General features: G+C 40.8%; 2 protein-coding genes across 8 annotated transcripts in view; one reads left to right on the top strand and one right to left on the bottom strand.

The window, feature by feature from the left end:
- The window catches only part of ZC3H6 (zinc finger CCCH-type containing 6), a 69,373-nt gene extending 65,226 nt beyond the window's left edge, over nt 1–4,147 (bottom strand). For 2 of the 4 annotated variants that reach the window (XM_045884556.3, XM_054509721.2), the window contains exons 1-2: nt 3,702–4,147; nt 1,961–2,000 (exon numbers count right to left, since the gene is read on the bottom strand). In XM_045884556.3, the coding sequence (XP_045740512.1) occupies nt 1,961–2,000; nt 3,702–3,717 (56 nt within the window). In that variant the 5' untranslated portion in view covers nt 3,718–4,147. The remainder of the gene's footprint in view (nt 1–1,960; nt 2,001–3,701) is intronic. The other 2 variants (XM_045884557.3, XM_054509723.2) reach the window with 2 other exon arrangements.
- A 5,928-nt stretch (nt 4,148–10,075) lies between these two features.
- The window catches only part of ZC3H8 (zinc finger CCCH-type containing 8), a 34,232-nt gene continuing 19,500 nt past the window's right edge, over nt 10,076–24,807 (top strand). For all 4 annotated transcript variants that reach the window (XM_054509718.2, XM_054509717.2, XM_054509716.2 and 1 more), the window contains exons 1-3: nt 10,076–10,235; nt 15,667–15,763; nt 23,939–24,173. In XM_054509718.2, the coding sequence (XP_054365693.1) occupies nt 10,159–10,235; nt 15,667–15,763; nt 23,939–24,173 (409 nt within the window). In that variant the 5' untranslated portion in view covers nt 10,076–10,158. The remainder of the gene's footprint in view (nt 10,236–15,666; nt 15,764–23,938; nt 24,174–24,807) is intronic.

Here is a 24,807-nt window from a genome sequence, read left to right as displayed (position 1 = left end):
CCACATTACAATCCCAAACAATTTAGAAAATAAAAGCTAGAACTTATTGTATTCCATCCCCATATAAAGATAATGAAGAGGAAAAATAATACTACAGGCAGGAGTTTGCATACCTAGGCTCTACCTAGCCTCTATCTGTGGGATCTCGTAAACAAGTTACTGAGCACTGTAATACTATACCACCTCATGGGATTAATGTGAGAATCAAATGAAAACCCTGTTACAAATGGAAAGTGTAATCATTTTCTCTGTCATCAATCCCTTCAGATTCTCCAGTGTAGTCTCTTAGCAATGTTTTAATCATTATGCGTGGGGGGATACAGAGCAGAGAGAAAATATAAACTACTATAATTCTGACTAGTTGGAGTTTTGTTCTTGTTTTACATGAGGAAGGAAAGTGGGAGAGAGGAGGGAAAGAAGGTAGGAAGGTTGTTCATAATGGGCAAAGAATAACCTCTTCCCAAAAGAAAGTATTATACATAGCTCTTATCAATTAAAGACTCTCAGAATCACAAGCTCTTATATTACTCATGTTAAAATTATCATTTTTCCCAGTACAGATCCTGTAAAACTTTTCACTTTTAGCATATTTCAGAAAATTATGTAATAGTTACTTAGGTATATATTTATCTTTCCTACTCTACTGTACATGTCCAAACAGGGACTCATAGTATTTAGCCTTCAAAAGTTGTTTCTGTATTGTTTTAACTGGGTCAACATCCAGTGAAATATAAAGGTAGGTGGCTAAAGTTTTGCCTAAGAGAAATGGATGAAAGGGAAGAATCGAATGAAAAGACAAGAATTTTATCTCCCTTTGGCTTCCCCCAACTCCTTCTCCACCTCTAATCTTGATTTCTCAGATCCTATGCAGAAGGCCTCTACTAATATTCTATATATCCACAAATTTTTGCATATTGTTACACTAGTAACACGTATAAAAATACCGTGTTTTCACTCCAGGCATGAAAATATTTAAAGAAAAGTACATCAAATCGGTATTTTTTAAAAAAGCAACCTCATTTGGCAAACAAATCTTGTGCAAAATGTTCACCATATAAAACATGTGCAAGAAACTACCATTTTTTAAAAGAAAAAAAAATTGTGCCTTCTGTGAATTTCCATTTCCATTTAAAATCTCATTCTGATGTAAATTATAACAGCAATATTTTAATTTGTATAAAGCAGTTGTAAATAAAAATCATATATTCAACTTTTTCCCTTCTACTCACAATATGCCTTAACTTTCAAAAATGTTAGAAAAAGGATATCCCTGAAACAATGCCTACCTCCAAATACCGGAATTCATATATCTTCTCCAATAATTTGTGGAAACTTGTATTACAGTATAGAATAGCTGTAATATGGAAGCACCAAATATTTCGGGATTCCACAGACTAGTCCACTTTTCCCCACATTTCTTAAGAATCACCTGGGCAGGCTATTAAAAATAGATTACCACAATCCTCCCCTAGAGATTCTGATTCAGTTGCTCTGGGCAAGACAAAAATCTTTATTCCTTAAAGTGATTTTGATGATTAGCTAAGATTGTAAAACATTAATCTAGTACAGTGGTTCTCAATTTGGCATATATTAGAATTACCTGAGGAGCTTTAAAAAATTTTTTAAACCCAGGCTGAAGCTCAGACTGATAGAAATGAAAGCAACACTTTTTAAAAAGCTTCCCAGAGGAGGCTGAAAAACACTGACCTTTTAAGAACTTGAAAAATTCTTGTAGAACCCTCTTACCAATAAACAAACTAGGCTTGCTCAAGTTCACAAAGCTAAGTGGTAGCAAAGCTGTAGCTAGACCATTTCCTGACTCCAATCCACTTTGTTTTTTGATGTAGTTGTTTATTTTCCATATAGGTTGACAAAAAAAATGTGTGAGAAAGTTAAATCATCTTCTTGCCTCAAAAGAATACTGTCATTTAACAACTGAAAAAGTTAAAATGAAGCTTACCTTTTTGTTTCAATAATTGCTAGTAAATGTTTTCTTAGTCCTAATATAAAACAAAAAAGACTAAATATCACTATTATTTAATCTTTAGTTCTTAGTACTAAGCTATTAATAAATCTTACAAAAACTTCTTTAAAATTTTAACTTCTAATTCAATATTTTAAAATTCCAAATTCTTTTTAAAGTCGGGCATCACAGTTCCTAACTGGCAAAGTTATTTCAATACCTGAATTTGGTGACAATTCTTCATTACATAGAATACATAATTCTACATATTGAAGCTGATTTCTGAACAGAGAACACATTTCCTTCTTACATACAAAACAATGAACTTCAGGCTGCATTAGCAAAACCCAGTCATTGGTTTGTCCACAGATATTCAGAGTGGGAAATTCAGAATGGGAAATTTCTCAAAATTTCGTTAACCCATTCCAAGAATTCTGTCATTTTAGTGACAAAATAATGTAAAATAATCATGAAAAATCTGTCAAGTGCAAGCTTATATTGCCATAATTTTTAAGTGTTTTTTACTTTCTAAAAATTACTGTATGTTTAATTGACTTGTCTTCTGGTGATCTTTCATCACTAGGATATCAAAGTTGTTTAAATATTTTTAACACTCTCTAGGTTGCCAAATGTTTAGATATTTCAAATTTCAGTGATGTTTGTTATTTCTGCTTGTGGGGTTATTAAAAAAAAAAAAGTGTGTGGAATGCTTCATCAAAAGCATTATCACATTACTCCACAGGTAAAACAGGCAATTTGTATCTAGTTTAGAGTACAATGTATACTTTTGATTACTTCTATTTACAAAGGAGTAATTGCCAGGTTCCATATTTTTAAATATTCTAAATAACAATCAGATGCAAGAGATTTTATTGCAGTAATTTAATGAACTAAAGCCCTCTCTTTTTGTTTTTACAATCACGGTAGACAGCAATGTAAATTTAAAAACTAACCAAAACTTAAGTATGCTATTTGCGCTTTTTAAAATATGAAAATACCCCCAAAGCTCTAAAAGGAACCAAGAATGTGCCCTTAAAGCAAAAATAAAACATCAGAATCTCCGTTAAGTGTTCGAATTACATACAGTATTTAGAAAATGCAGTTACAGGGGATAATCACCACGGAGTTTTTACTTCAGGAGAAAGCTGTGCTACACTAAGGTCTGCATAGCCTCAGTCTTTTGTGTTAGCATTTTTAATTTGAAACTCTTTCAAATTCTGAGGAGTAAGACTATAAATACATGGCCTTGGGGGGTTGTTTAAAATTTTCCTTAAGAAAAAAAAAAGTTTATTTTTAGGAGTGTGCCAGGGCAGTAGTCAAATAGAACACCCGCTATTACAAATTCCGGGCGGGTCCCATCCGGAAGTGCACGGCGGACCCTGGGCTGGGAGAGGCTTCGTTTCCACCCAGGCTGGACCGCAGCACCGAGCCAGCACGCGGGAGGCGCCGGGCGCAGACCGAGCGGCAGACGGAGCCGCCCGGGGGCGGGGGGCTCGCACGTGCCGGCCGGGGGCGGGGCCGGCCGGAAAGGACCCCGGCGCGGGGAGGCGGGCGCGGCCGGGCCGACCTCCCCCGCGGCCGCCAGCCTGGGCTTTACATAAGGGCGCACGTCATGGAACTGATGGAGCCACACAGAGACGTCTAAGTCATGCAGGAGGCGCGCGGCCCCGGCCCGCTCCCGCCGCCCCAAGACCCCTCCTCTCATCCGACAGAAAGACAGACAAGAAGGGTTCCCGACCTGTCGTGCCCTGCATGTTCAGAGTCTGTCATGTTTGGTCAAGAACGGGGCGGGGCTGGAGGACAGGTCTGCGAGGCCGGCGGCGGCGGGGCGCGGGGAGGACCCCTGCGCCGCCTGCGGGTACCTGCTCCCGGCCGCCGCCGAGAGGTGACGAAGTGGTAAAAACTCACGGTTACTAGTGAGCGACACAGACACAGACTTTCCAGTCTATTAACAACCACGCCAGAGAGATGGGGCTCTAACTGCAAACACTGGGCAACGGCCCCGCGCTGCCGGCGCTGCCGCTTTAGTCTCTATTCGCCGCCGGTGGCTGAGGCTTGGGAGCGGGCGGGCGGGCGGCGTGCAGCGACGCGGGGATTTGGACACTGGCCGTAACGGTGATTTCTCCTCACCAACATGGCGGCACCCGAGACAGGCTGCTCGATAAAATGGCGCCTGCCGCAACACCTAGCCCGGGACTAAAGGGCAGGAGAGATTCCTCCGCGTGCCGCGGCCCTTGCCCGGCCCGCCGGGGCCGAGCGCGTTGGCCATTGGAGGAGGCAGCCCGTCAATCACCCCAAGGGGCGGGTCCCCATTCTTCTCTGTGAAGCGGCGGAGGCGGCAGCCAGCTGGCGGCGCCGGGCGGCGCCTCGGTAGCACTGGGCGGGGGAGGAGGCCTGCGAGCCCCATGCTGTTGATCCGCGCCTCAAGGCCCGGCTCGTGCTGGCTCACTGGGAAACGGGCGGAGGGGTTCAAGACGCACCCTAACAAACGGGCCCCCAAAGCCATTCTGCAGCCTGGTTATTAGGGGTGGGGTGATAAGAACACGCGGGTATAGCGTCTTTTAAAAAATCACCTAGGTCGCTTAAATAATGGGAAAATGTCCTATAAGGTAGCGCCTCTTTTTGTAATGTCTAGTGCTCATAATCGCGTTTTGAAGAAAATTGCTTGGCATGTGACTTTTTCTGATAGTCAATATTAAATTTACCTACCCAGTTATTAAATAATAATAAATTATTAATAAAAGTTAAAAGAAAAATAAATCAGATGTTATTTAGTAAAAACATTAATATTCCATATGTAAAATTACACGAATATTTTATAAATAAAAACTAGCCATCGCACGACTTTATACTTATAAACCTGACCTTTGGCAATAATTTTTTAACGACAAATCAATGTTTTTGCCTATTTAGTAAATTAGCTTATGACGAAAAGTTCCTTGTTTTGTAATGAAATGATGAACTTGATGGTAAATCAGATATCTAACTTTGTGGTAGTGAATGCATTTGACTAATGCATAAATGCAGTGCATTCAGAAGCAATCGCAATTAGTAAATTAAATTTAAAAATAAAAAAATTAGATATGTACATTGGTAAAGAAATCGCACCTTTTTTTTAAAGTTGAATGCAGCACTGATCTATAGACAATCCTGCAGGCACTTGCCACATTTCGACATGATACATTACTAAACTTTCAAAAAAGCAGATCTATTTTGTCTGGAGTAACAATAATTAGCATTTGGAGTTAGATTAGAATCTCTAGGTCTTTGTCTATTTTAACTATTTTACTTAATTTAGGTCTTACTGTAGCTAATCAGCTAGCCCACGTCTCATTCTCCCACACTTAACGACTGAGCCACCCAGGTGCCCCCTCCCTTAATTTTTTTAAAAATAGCTTTATTGATATAAAAGCATATACCTGAGAATTTACACATTTTAAGTGTACAATTTAATGACTTCTAGTAAATTTGCCAAGTAATGCAGCCATCACCAACATTCAGTTTCAGAACATTCCATCCCCCTAAGTGCCTATTTACAATTAATCCTGTCTTGCCACCCATGCCGCAGGCAACCGATAATCTACTTTTTGTCTCTATAGATTTGCCTGTTTAAACATTTCATATAAATTGAATTATATGTTATTTCATTCTCCCTTTAAAACACCCAGTCACCTTCTACACAATCTGAATGGAGTTCAGCCCTTTACCTTCAGTCAATAGTTTCTGAATAAAATCTGTTTTTGCTACTTTAATGTCTGGCTTTGTTTATCTTTGACAATCATTCCCACCCTTAATGCACACAAATATCATAATCACTATAAAGGTGTCAACAGGGGAAGGAGTGCTACTGGCATCTAGTGGGGAGAGGCCAGGGATGCTGCTAAACATCCTATTATGCACAGGACTGTCAATTACTCAGCCCAAAATGTCAAAATGCTGAGGTTGAAAAACTCTGCTCTTGACAATCAGAACTCAAAGTTTTGGGGACTAGAAGCAAAAATTAAAAAAAAAAAAAAAAGGAAGACTTTTACTAGGGTATCACAGGGATAATAAAGGAAGGGTCCACTCCCATTTCCATGGTTTGATTCCCAGTTCCATGAATTCTGGCTATGGGAGAAACAGCACCATATTATTGATTGCTGATTTATAGCATATGTCCATAAAACGTGTACTTTGCATCTAGCTAGTACTGAAACCAGTACTCAAAAGACCATTCCTCCATCTTATTATGTCAGTTGCTTTTTTGTGTGTGGTAAACTATATATGATACAAAATTTCCCATTTTAATCATTTTGAAGTGACAATTCAGTGGTATTAACTACATTCACCCTGCTGTGCAACGATATGTCTGCTTCCAAACTTTTTCACTGCCCTTAACAGAAACTGTAACCATCAAGCAGTAACTCCCATTTCCCCCTTTCCCAGCACTGAAAGCCTCTAATCTGTCTCTCTGATTTGCCCATTCTAAATACCTCATATAAGCGGAAATACAGCATTTATGTTTTTGAGCCCGGCTTATTTCACTTAGCATACTGTTTTCAAGGTTCATCGTATTGTAGCATGTGTCTGAATTTCATTCCTTTCTATGGCTGAATAATATTCCATTGTATGTATATACATTTGATTTATCCAATACTTGGGATGTTTCCACCTATTGGCTCTTATGAATAATGCTGAAACGAATAGGAGTATGCACATATGTGTTTCAATCCCAGTTTTCAATTCTTTGGGGTATATACCTAGGAGTAGAATTGCTGGGTCATATGATAATTCTATGTTTAGGCCAGCTGCTTTATAATGATAGGGGCATCACTTATCTATTGCTACATAGCAAATTATCCCAAAACTTTGTGGTTTAAAACATAAATGAGGGGCGCCTGGGTGATTCAGGCAGTTAAGCGGCTGCCTTTGGCTCAGGTCATGATCTCAGGGTCCTGGGATCAAGTCCTGCGTTGGGCTCTCTGCTCAGCGGGGAGTCTGCTTCTCTCTGTCTGTCTCTCTCTCTCCCTCTGTGCTCTCTCTCTCAAATAAATAAATAAAATCTTTAAAAAAAGCCAAACCATAAATGAGACAGGGACCTTGGGAACAAGCCCCAATGCACCTGGGACTCTCCTGAGTGGCTGTTATTACTTCTCTTGCAGAGCAACCTGTAGGCTGTTACCGCTTTTTCTCGCAGAGCAAAGCACTAGCCAAGGAACAAGCCTAGACCAGGTTCACACTAGTCTGAGATAAAATGGGCAGCAAATTTACCTTTCACTGACTTTTCCCCTTATTATTATGCTAAAACACATACCCAGAGGTAGAGACAACATGCAAATGAAACATAATGATATATGAAGAAGCATGTTTTGTCAACTGAGCCTACGCCCCCAATTTCCCAGAATTCCCTGCCCCTACATGCTTAAACATCACTCCTTTCCCACCTCAGCCTCTTTAAAAGTTTCCCTGGTTATTGTTCAGAGAGCCAGTCTGACCCCTTTGTCATGACTGTGTCTCCCTCCAGCTGCAGCTGTTGCCCCTATATTAAAGCTTTGCCTGTGTTTGTAAATGTTGGATCCAGCCTCATTTCTACCATTGCTGGGTCCAAAGGCCTGAGTCCAGTAACATAAACATTTATCTTTTTTTTTTTTAAAGATTTTATTTATTTATTTGAGAGAGAGAATGAGAGAGAGCGAGTACATGAGAGGGGGGAGGGTCAGAGGGAGAAGCAGACTCCCTGCCAAGCAGGAAGCCCGATGCGGGACTCGATCCAGGGACTCCGGGATCATGACCTGAGCCGAAGGCAGCCACCCAGGCGCCCCTAAACATTTATCTTTTTATTTTTTCTTTTTTGGATCAGGAATCCAGGAAATATTAGCTGGGTGGTTCTATCCCAGAGTCTCTTACAAGGTTGGAGAAGCACTAGCGGATCAGCTTCCAAGGTGGCTCACTCACATGGCTGGCTTTTCACAGGTGTTTTCTGACATGGTGACTGACTTCCCTTCAGGTAGGCGATTCAAGAGAGGAAGGCAGAAACTGCAGTACTTTTTACCACCTAGCCTCAGAAGTCGGGCACTATCTAAAACTGTATATGTTAGAAGTCACTGGATCTAGTTCACATTTAAGGAGAGGGGACTGGGTTCCATCTTTTGAAGGGACAAGTATTAAAGAATTTGTGAACACATTTTAAGAGTACCATACCATCTATTGAGTTTTTAATGTCAGTATCATATTTTTAAATTCTAAAAGCTCCACTTGGTTCTTTTTCAGCTCCTTAATGTCACTTTTTATAGTTTCCTTTTTATCAGGTTTTGTTGCATAATAAATTACTTTTAAAACTTGGTGGCTTAAAATAACTATTTACTTAGCTTACAATGCTGGTCAGCAGTTTGGACTGGGATCATCTGGGAGGTTCTTCAGTTCTCCACTGGGTTCCACTGTGTTTCTGTGGTCAGCTGTGTGTTGACTTGGTGGCTTTGTTTTTAGGGCTTTGCTGGCTGTTGACTGGGTGTTGTTGCTCTCCTCCTTTTGTCTTATCCTCCACATATCTCTCCCTTCTCTTCAGCAAGGTGGCCTGGGCTTGTTCTGGAGAAGGCAGGAGTTCAAGAGAGAAGAGACAGACACATGTCCTCTTAGGGCCCCGGCTTGGCATTGTCAGGCCTTTTCTGCTGCATTCTGTTAGCAAAAGTAAGTTACAAATTCAACTCAGATTAAAGTGGAGGTCAAATAGATCCTACCACTTGATGGGAAGAGCTACAAAGTCATATTGCAAACGATGTGGATATAGGAAAAGAGAGAGAATTGGGTCCATTTTTAAAAATCAATCTGTAAAAGCACTCTAATTGGTCTTAAGAGTTAACTTGGCTTCAAGCCTATGCACTCCTTGCTTGCTGACTTAAGTCCCTCAGTCTATAGCAGAACCAGCCTACTTCCCTTGAGATTTGCAGACAGTTGACATGTTTCAAAGACCATCTTCCCTGTCCAGGTGAAGCTGGAGGGTTTTAAAGAGGAAGGCATGGGAAAAAGGGAGGGGGGCTACGAGCAGAAGCAGGTGCCCAGATGCTTAGTAGTATGTTGAAATGACCTTGAATAGACTTGCTGGCATCAGCAGCAGCTGTTTTCAAATGTAGTAGGCCTTATCTTCTGGGAAAGTTTGGTCCTTCACTCCTCAAGGCCAGTGGTCTCTTCCTGTAACAAATCTACCACAAATATACTTCGCCTTTTATAGTCTTTATCTGAAAAGGCTAGTATCTGATGCCTTTGCAGGTCAGTATTTCTTGCTATGTTTGCTGCTTTTTACCTATCATTTTCATTTCCTTCCGTGGCCTGGTTATCTTTTGCTTATACTGGACTTTTGATATGAAAATGTATGTATGGTAATAATCTGAGTTCTGTAATATAGTACTTTCCTCCAAATGGGGTAATACCTTAATTCATTTCAATTTTCCTCTCAATTTTTCGTAATGATTCATGTCCAAAAAAGGATTGCCTGTAATAGGACAAAGTACAACTTCCTTTGCTTGTCTGGGAAGTGGACCCTGATTCATGTTGGGAATCAGACACTAGTAGGAGCCAGTCAGGTTCTATGTCACCGGCCTAGCCTACTGTTTGAGGCTTTCATTATTTCCACAACTTCCACTCTTCCACAGGCATTAGAGTAAGCAAAACTCAACAGTTCCATTTCCCAAATGTGTGATCTATTTTCCTGACTTTTTTTTTTTAAGATTTTAATTTATTTATTTGACAGAGAGAGACACAGCGAGAGAGGGAACACAAGCAGGGGGAGTGGGAGAGGGAGAAGCAGGCTTCCCGCGGAGCAGGGAGCCCGATGCGGGGCTCGATCCCAGGACCCCGGGATCATGACCTGAGCCGAAGGCAGACGCTTAACGACTGAGCCACCCAGGCGCCCCTCTATTTTCCTGCCTTGATACAATTCTCTCCACTTGGAATACCCATTACCCCTAATGAAAATAAAAGAAAGTAGACTCCCAAGGATTAAGAATTCTAATAAATATTAGATAAGAGATCAATAAGCGCACCTAAAATAACGCAATTAGAGTGACGCCTGCGCAGAGCCGCGGGGAAGGAAGGAGCGGGCGTGCGCGGGGGGCGGGGCGGCGCATGCGTGGGGCGACCTGTGGCCTGTGCGCGGCTTTGGGTCCCTCCTCCTCACGCGGTGGTAGTTATACTCTAGCTGCGGGGCCCTCGCGAGGGTGATGGATTTTGAGAATCTTTTCTCCAAACCCCCCAACCCGGCCCTGGGTAAAAAACCGACCACGGACTTTGATGAAAGGTGATTCCCCATCTTTTCATGCTTTGATCACAGGGGCCCCAGTCGGGTTCCGCCTTTTGGTTCCACTGGAGGCTGCCGGGACCGCGTGTGGGCCACGCCGCTGGGTCGCGCGGGGAGTGCGTGGGCGAGCGTGTGGGGTCCGCCTGGCAGGCACGGGGGTCGGACGTGGAGAGGTCGCTCTGGGGCCGCCGGGGATGGAAGCCGGCAATGGGGCTCCTTTCGTAAGCTGCCACGGGGAGAGGTGCCGGGACCCTGCTTGAGGGGAGCATCGGGGTCCAGGCGGCGATCTCGGGAGGCTCCCCTTTCTCTGCGCCCCTGACCCTCTAGATCCGGTTAGAAACCTCCGTGTGTTTCCACAGTACTCTTCCTTCCACCGACCGTCAGCTCCTAGAGGACAGATCATTTGTCATTTCTCACTGACACATGCTAAACACTTTTTTTTTTTTTTAGAAAAATCCGAAACCCTAAGTTCATTAAGCAATGAGGGCAAATAGTGAATAGTTTGCCTTTAATTCATTGATTTGCATCAGAAGACCCTAAAGACCATAATAAAGCAGCAAACACGATTTGGGTTTCCTTTAGGTTGAGAAAGGAACTGACGCCGCTGGCCAAAGGGTGATCATTTATTGATCTCATTTTTAGAGACGTGTAGAGTGTAGTTTCTTTACACCCAGATATTCGTTTACTTTTTTTTTTTCTGTTTGAAGTGCTAAAAACCAACCTCTAAACCTGTGTGTTTTCCCCAATTTCCTTAAGCTGAAACCGAGACACACAGCCTTTTGTTCCTTTATTTCTCTCATTCTCAGTATATCTCTTATTCTGGTTGATTTTTGCCTCCCGATATCATTCAAATCTGTTCACTTTATCTCAGATACCTTAATTAAAACTATTACCTTAATTCAGGCTACCATCAAGAGTTTTACTAAGTGCTTTACATGAAATATGTCATTTAATCTTAACCTTGAAGAAAAGATACTGTCCTTGTTTTTGCAGATGAGAAAATTGAGGCACAGAGAGAATAAATAACTTGCCAAGATTGCACAGTGTTAAGTGGCATATCTATGACTAAGTTACCCATGATTTGATTTCTGTGTTTCTAAGGCAAAAATGACTAACATAAAATAGGATCTATAAATACTGAAAAGAGACAAAGACACTAGTTACTTGCAGATGATATGATCCACCTACAAAAGAAAATAAGAGGAACGTTAATAAACCATTAATTTAGCAAGGTGAATCACAAGACAATAGCTTCATGTTAACAATAGCATCTATCAATTTGAAAATGTGTTGGACATAAGATTCTATTCACAAAAACTTTACTGAACTGCATAAAATGCACTTCTGGATTTCTGCCCAAATGTTAGGTGTAGAATGGTATATACAGAGAGCATCTGTGAACTGTTCCTTGTTCATAGCCTTTGCCTGTTTTTCTCTCCATCGGTCCTTCTCTTTAAAATTTTAGGATCTCTAGTCTGCAGATATTTTACTTCTGCTTTATTGTCTTTTGACTCTGCTTATGGCATTTTCATTGCACAAAGGGTTTTTTGTTTGTTTTATTTTTTAAATTTATTTTTATTTTTTATTATTTATTTGACAGAGAGAGCACAAGTAGGCAGAGAGGCAGGCAGAGAGAGAGGGAGAATCAGGCTCCCTGCTGAGCAGGGAGCCCGATGCGGGGCTCGTTCCCAGCACCCTGAGATCATGACCCGAGCCGAAGGCAGCCGCTTAACCGACTGAGCCACCCAGGCGCCCCTGTTTGTATGTTTTAAGTAAAGTCACAGGAATCTAGCTTTTATGGTTTGTGGGTTTTTTCATAGTAATTTTATAATAGGTTTACTTATTTCTTGAGCACCTGCCATTATCCTAGGCCCTGGGACTATAGCAATAAATAAAGAGATAAAAATCTCCATATTCATGAGATTTATATTCTTGCAGCACAGACAATGCATAAGTAGTATTTTATTTTATTTTTTTAAGATTTTATTTATTTATTTGACAGAATGAAAGAGCACAAGTAGGGGGAGCAGCAGAGGGAGAGGAAGAAGCAGGCCCCCTTCCGAGCAGGGAGCCTGATGTGGGACTCGATCCCAGGACCCTGGGATCATGACCTGAGCCAAAGGCAGATGCTTAACCATCTGAGCCACCCAGGCGCCCACATAGATAGTATTTTAGGTGATGATAAATGCCATGGAGAAAATGAAAGCTGGGTAGGAGGATAGGAAGGGAGGATGGGATGGTAGGGAGAATGTAGATATTTTAAAGAAGTTAAAGAAAGCCTCAGTAATATCACTGATAAGTAATATTTGAGTAGAGAGGTGAGAAGGGTTGATTTCCAGCAGAGAGAATATAAAGGTCCGTATAAAGGTCTTGAGGTGGAGTGAGCATGGTGTGATTAGGTGATGGGATGAAAGTGGCCAGAATGACAGCTGGAATGGAGTTAGAGTAGCAGGACTTGAAGAGAAGTAGGAGCTGGGAGGTACTCGGGGATAGGGTCAGGGAGGCAGATCATGTAGGGACTTGTAGGTGCCATAAGAAGGACTTTGGCTTTTACCCTGAATGAGATGAAAGGCTGTTGGAAGGTTTGCAACAGAGAGTGACATTTTAGCAGGGTCATTGTGGTTGTGTTGACAGTGGAATGTAATGGCAAGAGTAGCTTGGATCATAGTATTAGTAGCAAGAAGTGGCCAAATAATGGATGTATTTTGAAGATAAACTGGATTTTGTCACAGATTGGATTGAGGATATGAAAGAGGAGTCTAAGTTACTTCAGAGTTTTGGGTCAGTATCATTAGAAGGGTCGAGTTGCTGTTTAAAATAACAGGAGAGGGGTGCCTGGGTGGCTCAGTCAGTTGAGCGTCTGCCTTCGGCTCGGGTCATGATCCCAGGGTCCTGGGATGGAGTCTGGCATTGGGCTTCCTGCTCAGCAGGGAGTCTGCTTCTCCCTCTCCCTCTGCCCTTCCTGCCACTCATGCTTGTGCGCACTCTCTTACACTCTCTCTCTCAAATAAATGAATAAAATCTTAAAAAAAAAAAAATAACAGGAGGATTAGGTCAAGAGTTCAGTTTGGGCTCTGTTAAAAATATGTCAAGTAGCTATTCAGGTGGATGTGTTGCCTAGGAAGTTGGCTTTCCCTGTCTGGGCTCAAATCTCAGTTCTACCAGTTAAGTAGGTGTGTGGCAAGTTTTATAAGCCTTTTGTAATTCAGTTCTCTCATCTGTAAAATGGGCTTTTAACCACCAGTACGTATGTCATAGGCTGTTGTGATGTGGGTAACATGCATGGAATCGCTTCTGGCATACGGTAAGCATAAGACAGCTCTCTTTTTTTTAAGATTTTATTTATTTATTTGACAGAGAGAGAGCACAAGTAGGCAGAGAGGCAGGCAGAGGGAGAGGGAGAAGCAGGCTCTCGCTGAGCAGGGAGCCTAATGCCGGACTCCATCCCAGGACCCTGGGATCACGACCTGAGCAGAAGGCAGACAACTTAACCGACTGAGCCACCCAGGCGCCCAGCTTTTACTGCTCTTGTAGTCATTATTGTCATTATTGCTTTGCCTCAGGAGAGGTTGCTTCCTACTCCGTAAGATGATTCATTACTGATAACTGGAACAATGAAGGTTCCTTGTATTTGGCTTACTGGCTCTTGTGATAGCTTCTGTAGAGTCTCACAAGTTGGTGCCTTATCTGATAGACGAAGCTCTGAGACTCTGACTAGGGACAGATCAGTGGTAAGCTGTTGAATCAGATGAAGCTGTGAAGCCTGAGCTCCTCCTATAACTTTGCAAGAAGCTCAGAGCCGCTATTCACATTCTTTTTTTTTTTATAAAGATTTTTATTTATTTATTCATGAGAGACAGAGAGAGAGAGAGAGGCAGAGGGAGAAGCAGGCTCCCAAGGAGCAGAGAGCCCAATGCGGGACTCGATCCCAGGACTCTGGGATCATGACCTGAGCCGAAGGCAGACGCTCAACCATCTGAGCCACCCAGGAGCCCCACTATTCACATTCTTGTGCTAGTTAGTAGTGCATTCCATTTGTAAAATGTTTGTTTTGAGAATGTGCTCATTGCCTATTCCTTACCTTTATCTGGCATGTAACTCCTATCTTAAGCTTTTATTCAGTAGTCACTACTTGTCCAGACATAATTGCTTTCAGCCCCCTGTATTTATGGTGTAAATTTCAGTGACATCTTTTCTCACCAGCTTCCCATTTTCATCCTTCTTGGGTTCATTTTTAGTTTTTGTAGAATATCCTCAAGTCACTTCTGATAATGTCTGCATGTTAACTTCTCAGTCCTTGCGAGTCTGGAAACAACTTTTCTTTTTCATCTTTCCATTTGAATATAACTTAGGCTCTCTCCTGACCTTGAAAGGCATCTTGCATTCTACCTGAAATACTATTCTCCCTTATGTTCCTCTTTTTAAGATTTTATTTATTTATTTGAGAATGTGTATGGGGGGGCGCCTGGGTGGCTCAGTTGGTTAAGTGACTGCCTTCAGCTCAGGTCATGATCGTGGAGTCCCGGGATCGAGTCCCGCATCGGGCTCCCTGCTCGGCAGGGAGTCTGCTTCTCCCTCTGACCCTCCTCCCTCTCATGCTCTCTGTCTCTCATTCTCTCTCTCTCAAATAAATAAATAAAATCTTAAAAAAAAAAAAAAAGAATGTGTATGGGGTGGGGCAGAGGGAGAGGGAGAGAGACTGCTGAGCAGGGAGCCTGACTCCAGGCTCGATCCCAGGACCCTGGGATTATGACTTGAGCAGACACTTAACCGACTGAGCCACCCAAGAGCCCCACTAACTTTTTAAAAAAGTTTATTTATTTATTTATTTTAAGTAATCTCTACACCCAACGTGGGGCTCAAACTCACAACCTGGAGATCAAGATTCACATGCTCTACTGACTAAGACAGGCGCCACTGTTTGGTAACTCTTATATATCTTTTAAGCTTAGAAGATCCTTGGCCCCCAAATCTAGGCTAAGTGTTCCTATGCTTACCAAACTATATTAAAATTGCTTTATTTTTTTTCTCCCAAGCACATAGAAATTTCTCAGAAGGCAGGGACAAGGTCTTTTTCATTGTTGTATCCCAAGATTTAAGGCCTATAGCCTGGTATATGGTGGATACTCAGTATTTGTTGAATGAATGGAGTGATGAATCAATGGGTGGTTTATATAGCTCCTGAGACTAGAATGTGAAGGTTATGTAATCTAAAATTTCAGCTTTATGGTTTACTTACAAACACATGTTGATGTGTATTGCTTATCATAAATTTGTACATTATTCCTTGGAGTATTTGGAGTAGAATTTGAATTTGGAATTTTTTTTAAGGGCACGTAGAAGATAAGCCGAAGCCATGAATTTTAATGCTGTGGTATGAACCATTTTCAGGTTGAAAAAACTCTTGTGTTATTTGATATTTTTCTTACAGAATCGATGATGGAATAGATGATACAGAAGTTGAAGAAACACAAGAAGAAAAAATAAAATGGGAAGTAAAACTGGAATGTGAGCAAATACCCAAAAAAGTAAGATTAAGTTGGCATGTTGAAAAAACACAGGAGTGGGTGTGAGAAATTTGTTAGGGGTCCTATTTGTCCCAGTTTATTGAGCATTGGAGACCTAGTTCCTTATGTCAAGGAAACCTGATAACACTTCAGAAAATTTATCAGTCAGAAACTTCAGTCATTTAACATGAACTATTTTAGTGTATTGCTTTTATTTTGGTTTTCCCTGTTTCTGAAATGGGTTGTAAACTGTTTCAAAAACTTCTCTTTTCTTTCTTTTTTTTTTTTTTTTTTAAAGATTTTATTTATTTGACAGAGAGAGACACAGTGAGAGACGGAACACAAGCAGGGGGAGTGGGAGAGGGAGAAGCAGGCTTCCCACGGAGCAGGGAGCCCGATGTGGGGCTCGATCCCAGGGCCCTGGGATCACGACCTGAGCCGAAGGCAGACGTTTAACGACTGAGCCACCCAGGCGCCCCAAAAACTTCTCTTTTCAAGTTAGGCCATAATTTCTAAGGGTTTTGATTTGCTAACTTAACTAACCTTAGTGATTTACAGCTTAAAGCTTGTGTTACTTTGCTAGGACTGCCCTAACAAAGTACCACAAACCAGGTGACTTATGCAACAAAAGATTCTTGTTTTGTGTTTCTGGAGACTGGAAGTCCGAGATCAAGGTGTTGGTAGGGTTGGTTCCTTCTGAGGGCTATGAGGGAGAATCTGTTCATGCTCTTCTGGTAGTTTCTGGTGGTTTGCTGGCAATCTTTGGTGTTCCTTGTCATGGCTTCCAGAAACATCACCTTGATCTTTACCTTCATATTTGAATTGTGTTCTCCCTATGTGCATATGTTTGTGTCTAAATATATCTTTTTATAAGGATACCAGTCATATTGGATTAGAACCTACCCTAATGACCTCATCTGAACCAACTACAAATGTAATGGCCCTATTTCCAAATAAGGCCATATTCTAAAGTACTGGCTGTTAGGACTTCATAGGGAGAATTTGTGGGGGACACAGTCAACCCATAACAGCCAATATCTGCTCCTCTCTTGCCTCTTTTTCTCTTTCTGAACTTTTTTTTTATTGTGCACTTTAACACACCACAAAATGATGGGTTTGAATTGGCAGTGAGACTCACAAGATACAAATAGGCTTTAATGTGATACTCTTAGACTTAGCTTTACAAAAGGGTACAGGACAGAAAATACAGTAGGTGTAACATCTTCATCTCCTCAGCAAGCCTCTCAGCTACCCAAGTATATAATTTCTTTTGCCCTTTGGGGCATGTGTGGCTGTTGTGGACAAGAGCCAAGGTCTTAACACTGAAAAACTGTGGCCTGGATTTCCCCCCCATTTTTTTTTTCCTTTGAGATTTATTTATTTATTTGAGAGAAACAGCACGTGTGCATTCGAGAGCATACAAGTGGGGGGAGGGGCGGAGAGAGAGAAAATCTCAAACAGGTTCCACATTCAGCACGGAGCCCCCCCTTGGGGCTTGATCTCACGACCCTGAGATCATGACCCAAGCCAAAACCAAGAACCGGTCGCTCAACCGACTAAGCCACCCAAGTGCCCCTCCCCCCAATTTTTTATATTGTTTTAGTCACATCGACCCCAGTCCTTCATGCCCGCTAAAAGTTCCCTAATCCATATATAACCCAATACAGGAGATAGGCAGGTAGAACATGCTACAATTATTTTAAGTAGATTCCAATAAACAGTTCTGTGACTGTTTGGTACCTGTTCAGGTCTTTTGTCTTCTTCTTATAATTATTGGTTTGTCCGTGACTTTGTTTTTCTTGATTTGTAGTTCTTTATTTTGGATTATAAGGGTTTTTTTCCCTTCATTTGGATTCTTGTGTTGCAAATATCTGCAGGTGGACACCTGCGTTATTCCTAAGTAGGTTTGCTTCAGTCCAGGCTCTTTACTCACAAGTGCTTTTGTAAAACGTCAATATGCAGTATCACATCTGATTAAAAAGAACACCCAGGTAGAGACTTTGCTAAGTCAAGAAAGAGCATTACCCCCAAAGCCTCTGATGCCTCCTTTCTCTGTCATTATTCCTTTCTTTCTTACCAGAGATAACTGGAGTCGTAACTTGCATGCAGATCACTTCCTTGATCTTCTTTACAGTTTCAGTTTTACTACTAATGCTGTCATCCTTAATAATACAGTTTTTCCTTGCCTGTTTTTACACTTTATAGAAATAGAATAGTATTGTATGTGTTCTTTCTGTTGTTTTTTCTCAACGTTATATTTGTAAGATTCATAGATGTTGTGGCATATACCTCTATTTTCTGAGCTGCATAGTATTCCATTATTGAATATAGTAGAGTTCATTGTTGGTAGACATTGGTCTGATTTCCATTTTTGGAGGTTATGGGTAGTGCCACTACATTCTTTCACTTGTATCCTGTTGCACATATGCTCTGTAGTTACGTAGGAGTAGAACTGCCAGGTCTTAGAGTAAAGCATCTTTACCTTTACCTTAATGCCAAACTGTACTCCAAAGTGGTTCTACCCATTTTATTCCCAGAGGTAGTGTATGAGAGACTGTATTTCTGCTGCTCCACACTTGGTATTGTCATCTGTTGTATTTTTCGCCACCTGGTGAAGCAGCTCATTGTAACGAAGTTTGCATTTTTTTTTTTTTTTAAGATTTTATTTATTTGACAAAGAGAGACACAGCGAGAGAGGGAACACAAGCAGGGGGAGTGGGAGAGGGCGAAGCAGGCTTCCCACGGAGCGGGGAGCCCGACACGGGGCTCGATCCCAGGAACCTGGGATCCTGACCTGAGCCGAAGGCAGATGCTTAACCAACTGAGCCACCCAGGCGCCCCTAAGTTTGCATTTTCTTGATTACTATTGGGATGGAGCATCTTTTCATATGTTTGTCCATTTGGATTTCCCTTTTTTTGGTACCTGTTCAGGTCTTTTGTCTTCTTCTTATAATTATTGGTTTGTCCGTGATTTTGTTTTTCTTGATTTGTAGTTCTTTATTTTGGATTATAAGGGTTTTTTTCCCTTCATTTGGATTCTTGTGTTGCAAATATCTGCTCATTTTGTGGCTTTACATTATGGTATTTTTTGAGTAAAAGTTCATAATTTTAGTGTATTCAAATTTATTAATCTTTATAGTGTTTATGTGTTTTATTTAATAAAAATAGTATACTATAATGTTTCTAAAAGATTTATTGTTTTGCTTTTTGCATTTACGTTTGTAGTCATCTGTAATTTATTCGTATCTGTACACTGTGAGGTAGGGGTGACAAATTCTGTTTAACTTTTTTTTTTCCTGTTATCCTACCCAATTGGTCCCAGCACCATTCACTGAGGGAAAAGAATTGTCTTTCCCCCCCACTGGCCTGCAGTATCACCATTGTCAAAAATCAGATGTTCGTGTTTGATGGGTTTGTTTCTGGACTTTGTTCTCTTCCACTGGTTTATCTGTCTAGCCCTCCCTCAAGACCTCACCATGTTAATTACTGTAGCTTTATGGTGAGTTTGGGTGTCAGGTAGGCAAATCCTCTCACCTTGTTTTTCTTCTTTAAGCATCTTGGCTATTCTTACCCTTTGCATTTCTATATAAGTTTTAGAATTCAGTTTGTCAAATTCCATGGAAGATCCTGGTGGGATTTTCATTGGGAATGCATTTAATCAACAGATCATTTGGAAGAGAATTGACATCTTTAGAATATTGAATTGTCTAAACTTTAGGTCCTCTAATTTCTCTCAACAGTGTTTTGTAATTTTCTTTGTAGAGGTCTTATATCTACCATACCTTTTGTTAGGTTTATTGCTAGGTGTTTGGTGAGGCTATTATAAATTACTTTTTTTAAGCATCATTTCCTAATTGTGAGTTTCTCATAATTTAACTATTCAAGAGTTCTTTCTTTCTTTTTTTTTTTTTTAAGATTTTATTTATTTGACAGAGACAGATAATGAGAGCAGGAATACAAGCAGGGGGAGTGGGAGAGGGAGAAGCAGGCTTCCCGCTGAGCAGGGAGGCCGATACAGGACTCAGTCCCAGGACCCTGGGATCATGACCTGAGCTGAAGGCAGATGCTTAACGACTGAGCCACCCAGGCGCCCCAATCCTTTTTTTTTTTTTTTTTTTTTTTAAAGATTTTGAGAGCAGAGAGAGCGAGCACGGGGCGGGGGAGGGGGAGGGGAGACAGAGGGAGAAGCAGATTCCCCGCAGAGCAGGGATGCTTAACCGACTGAGCCACCCAGGCGCCCCTCAAGAGTTCTTTCTTGTTCTTTGCTTTGTTGTTATAGCTGTCTAGCATCTTTTTTATCTATAATGTCTTGAATATCTTTGTGGTTTCTTTTACAACTACTCAACTCTGCTATTGTAGTGTGATAAAGCAGCTATTATAGTACATAAATGAATGAGCAGGGCTGTGTTCCATTAAATTTTATTTATAGATGCTGAAATTTGAATTTTGTATAACTTTCATTGACATGAAATGTTCTTCTCTTTTTTTTTTTTCTTTCAACCATTTAAAAAAATCTGAAGACCATTCTTAGCTTGCTGACTATTATCGAAATAGGTGGTGAGATGGATTTGGCCCTGGGGTCATAGTTTAATGATACCTACTCTAGATTTTTGCCATGTGTTTTTGTGTTCCTTCATTGTGCCTTGATTTAAGAAAGGCCAGGAGAGTTGATGGATGGCCTTCCCTGGTGTGTTAGTGGGCATGTGTCTCTATAGGCTGTTCCTCCAGATGGGAAGCCTGACTGGGCATCAGTCTATGGGTGGGCTGTGTGGAGAGATAGGTTTCCTTCAGCCTAGTAGTTCTTAACCTTCATTGTGCTGTGCACTCCTTTTGGCAGTCTGGTGAAGCCCATGGGCCCCTTCTCAGAATAATGTTTTTAAGTGAATAAAATGAAATATGTTGGATTACAAAGGAAACTTATTGAAATACAGTTACCAAAAAAACAAATGTGGAAAAGAGTAATATGTTCATCATTAATGCACTAAATAATAAGTCCAGCGGTAGGTCTAATTATTGTAACTTTGACATAGTGATGAACATAAAAGATACTTTGAGATTTGCAACAACTGTCATGTGATATATGAAAGTACCTGTGATTCTACTAGTGACAGGTGCAGGTACTGTTGATACTGCTCTTTGTTCCCTGTGTTCAAAACAGGAAAATGCTAAATGCCAACTTAGAGGTTGATGTGAATAATGTGTGATTTTTATTCCCATTCAAGTTCACTGAATTCTGTCCATAGACCCCTGTGAGGAATCTCTTCTGGACAGCAGGGTAGAACTGCTGTTGTAGGTTGAATGGATGGAGTATATTTCTGGTGGGTTGCTCCCAAATGCCAGAATGTGGAAGACTTCACGCTGGGGTCTTAGTACCTACCCACAGAAGAAGATTTGGCTTTTATCAAACATTTTACTCAATTTCTTTATTCTCTTTTTTTGCCTGGGGTAAATTTCTGTTTGAATGTATTCTGGTGAGGAATGGGGCAGAGAGAATTTGTTACAATAGCTTTGTCTGTTTTTATGTAGAATTTTCATTCATCCTCATTTATAGCCCCATTTCTCACACTCCAGCCAAAGCCCAGCCTCCCAATTATAACTTTTTGTTTTTCAAAAACTTGTCAAGAATTTGTTAAGCTTGGGCGCCTGGGTGGCTCAGTTGGTTAAGCAACTGCCTTCGGCTCAGGTCATAATCCTGGAGTCCTGGGATCGAGTCCCGCATTGGGCTCCCTGCTCAGCAGGGAGTCTGCTTCTCCCTCTGACCCTCCCCCCTCTCATGTGCTCTCTCTCTCTCTCATTCTCTGTCTCAAATAAATAAATAAATAAAATCTTTAAAAAAAAAAAAAGAATTTGTTAAGCTTTTCTCAATTACTAATGAATGTACTTTATGTCCCCCTATCCCCACTAATCTTATGGAGCTATTTTTACATTTCTGTACTTTTATTTCTGTGGAGTCTCAGGAGGCTGTACTAGTTCAATAAATCCTCCTGAATTAGAAATCTTTTGCTTAAAAAAAACTTTACTTAGGCTCCTTCATTAAAGGGAAAAATGTTGGGCGCCTGGGTGGCTCAGTTGGTTAAGCGACTGCCTTCGGCTCAGGTCATGATCCTGGAGTCCCTGGATCAAGTCCCACATCCGGCTCCCTGCTCGGCAGGGAGCCTGCTTCTGCCTCTGACCCTCCCCCCTATCATGTGCTCTCTCTCTCTCATTCTCTCTGTCTCAAATAAATTAAAAAAAAAAAAAAAAGGGGAAAAATGTTAATAGTATATTTGTATACTTTATAAATTATATAGAGAACAGCAAATATCAAAGTAATGAGTTTATAGCTAGCTGCATGAAGAAAAGTATTAAAGCAATCATTTGTATTTTGTGTATTCATTGGCCTCTGAAAAAAATCATATCAATTAGTAATACGTATCTCTAATGTATAATAAAACAACATAGTTGATGATTGTCCTGGTTTTGTTCGTGTTGCCATCTCATGTCATCACTTCATTGAATACAAATCAGACATGTTAAAGGGGGTCTGCTTTGGTACATATTTTGTGTGTAAGGGGCACTTAATCACTCACTTGGATCATTGTAATATTTTGATTTAGATATACTGAATAGAATTTCATCTCTGTGTATTTGACTAAACCAAACTTCATGGGAGCTGTTGTATAACTGAGTGACTCTCCCTGTGCCCACTAAATAAAATTAAAGGCCAAAACCATGGTTATCACAGGAATTGGCCAACTTTTTCGTAAAGGACCAGGTAGTGCGTCTTGTCGACTTTGTGAGCCATACTGACTCTGTCACAACTAAACAGGTGTAGATAACACGGAAGTGAATGAATGGGTGTGTCTGTGTTCCGGCAAAACTTTAACAAAAACAGGAGGCCAGGCTGACATCTGCCGACCCCTGACCAGATGTTGTTTACAAGTTTGTTCTATGGTATTAGTTTTAAAAGGTGCTCTTCCTTGAAAACTTGGAGACAGGGAACTTGGTGGCCTGATATTGTTGGATTGGTTGATAGCCTTGTCTGGTATAATGAAGATGAGGTAGGTGTACGTCAGGTCATTGTCAGGTTAGGAGACTTTCTCCACTTGATTATTCATGCAGGGAGCAAATTCATTTTATAGGCCTATGATCAATCCTCTGGTGGTACAACTCCTAGCTTTGAAGTTAACATCAAAAGTAAGCCATTAAATTGGGCCACCTAGTATATTTTATAATAGCGATTCTTCTCGTTTGTTTTGAGTTTGCTGCCTTCATCAGTTATGTGAAAGTAGGTAAGAGACCAGACTCCAAAGCATGCTCTGGAGCAGGATCATTGGCCAGTTTAATGGTAGACGTGTTATCTCTTCCTGACATCAAAATAGGAGCCTTTGGCACGTGGACATTTTTTTATAAGCCTTTTAATTAAAATGTATCAGACATACTAACTGTAATTACACAACCTGATACATTTGTGTCACCATGTGTAGGCATGTATACCAATACTTGGAAATTCTTGTCCACAGAGTACTTTAAGTTGTCTGCTGTGATCATCTCAGGCTGACTTGGGGTCAGCTGCCATTCCTGGCTTCCTGTTTCCGTAGGTGCCTGTGTTTGCTTCTGCTGCCTTGGGGGAGCTGCAACAACAGAGTTAGAAAACTTCTGAAAGTAAAGTTTACTTGATTACAGAGAACTGGGCAGTTCTTTGTTCCTTGTCATCAGTGTGCGCCACTGACGTTATGATTTACAGGAAAAAGAATAGGCTTTGCTAGCTGTGATGTAGCTTACTATAGGGGATTTTCACTTGGGCCATTACAGTTACTTACTCCTTTATGAAATGATGAGTTATTGAATTTAAAAGCATGGTTGATGCGAAGGGAGAAATAAAATATGAATTATAATACCGTAGTTCAGTCAATATATATCAAATAAGTAGGATTTGGGGGTTTACTCTTTTAATTCAGTAAAGACATCTAGTGTACAAATTCAGAATCTTCCATCAAGTTTTTTTCAAGGATGGATATGTTGTGTTGGTTTTTGTTTTGTTTTGTTTTTATTTCTGGAAAATTTTTAAAATGTAAGAGTGGAAAGAACCCCCATATACCCATCACCCAACCTCAACAAAGATCAGTTCATAGGCCAGTTTTTATTTCTTCTTTATAACCAGATTGTTTTGAATCATGCCAGCTTTTTAAAACTGAAAATTTAATTTTTACTTAGTTTAGGCACTTTGGGAACTCTACAACATCACCGAAGAATTTGCAATATAGAAAATCAAGAAGTAAGGACTATGATGTATATAGTGATAATGATATCTGCAGTCAGGAATCAGAAGATAATTTTGCTAAAGAGCTTCAGCAGTATATACAAGCTAAAGAAATGGCAAATGCTGCTCAATCCTTACCATTTCCTGAAGAATCAGTGAAGAAAGAGGGAGTGAAGGATACCCAAAAAGGTAAGGGTGAAACTATTTTGTCATTTAAAGTTTATCTAGATAATCAGTCACAGTTGTCCATATATGGACTGAGGTTTGGGGAGGGGGGGAGATTTTCTCCTGTGTTTTATCTCATAGTAACATCATGTTTTCCATGGATCTTTACATCAGATGTGAGCTTGCATGGCCTGAGACGCCCACTCCAGGCCCCCCCCCGCCCCAACCCGGCCATTCCATGTACAAATGGATAGTTTACAAGAGGGTTATCAAGGGCCATGACTGCTTTGAAAGGGAGAATGCTAAATTCTGCATATATGAAGGACAAGATGTGCCTGTTTGTATTGCTGTCAGTTTAGAGAGGAATTGACTTAATGTCTGATACAGTGGTGTGTCAGACTATATATTCTTTTAGATTACTAAAATAAAATATATCCTTTTAGATTACTTAAATGAAACTTAGTCGTAGATATGAGGACAGATGACAACTATATATGAAGTTTATTCTCTTGTTTTACTGCTTTTTTTTTTAATAGTCTTATTTTATTTTCTAACGTAATCTGTACACTCAGTGTGGGGCTCAAACTCACAACCCCAGGATCAAGAGTTGTATGCTCTACTGACTGAGCCAGCCGGGCTCCCCTATATAAAGTGTTTT

Source organism: Mirounga angustirostris, unplaced genomic scaffold (genome assembly GCF_029215605.1).
Source record: "Mirounga angustirostris isolate CCGP_5_RB_7025 unplaced genomic scaffold, mMirAng1.0.hap1 SCAF_10, whole genome shotgun sequence".
In the NCBI taxonomy this organism is placed as follows: Eukaryota; Metazoa; Chordata; class Mammalia; order Carnivora; family Phocidae; genus Mirounga; species Mirounga angustirostris.
This window is presented reverse-complemented; position numbering and strand designations above follow the sequence as displayed.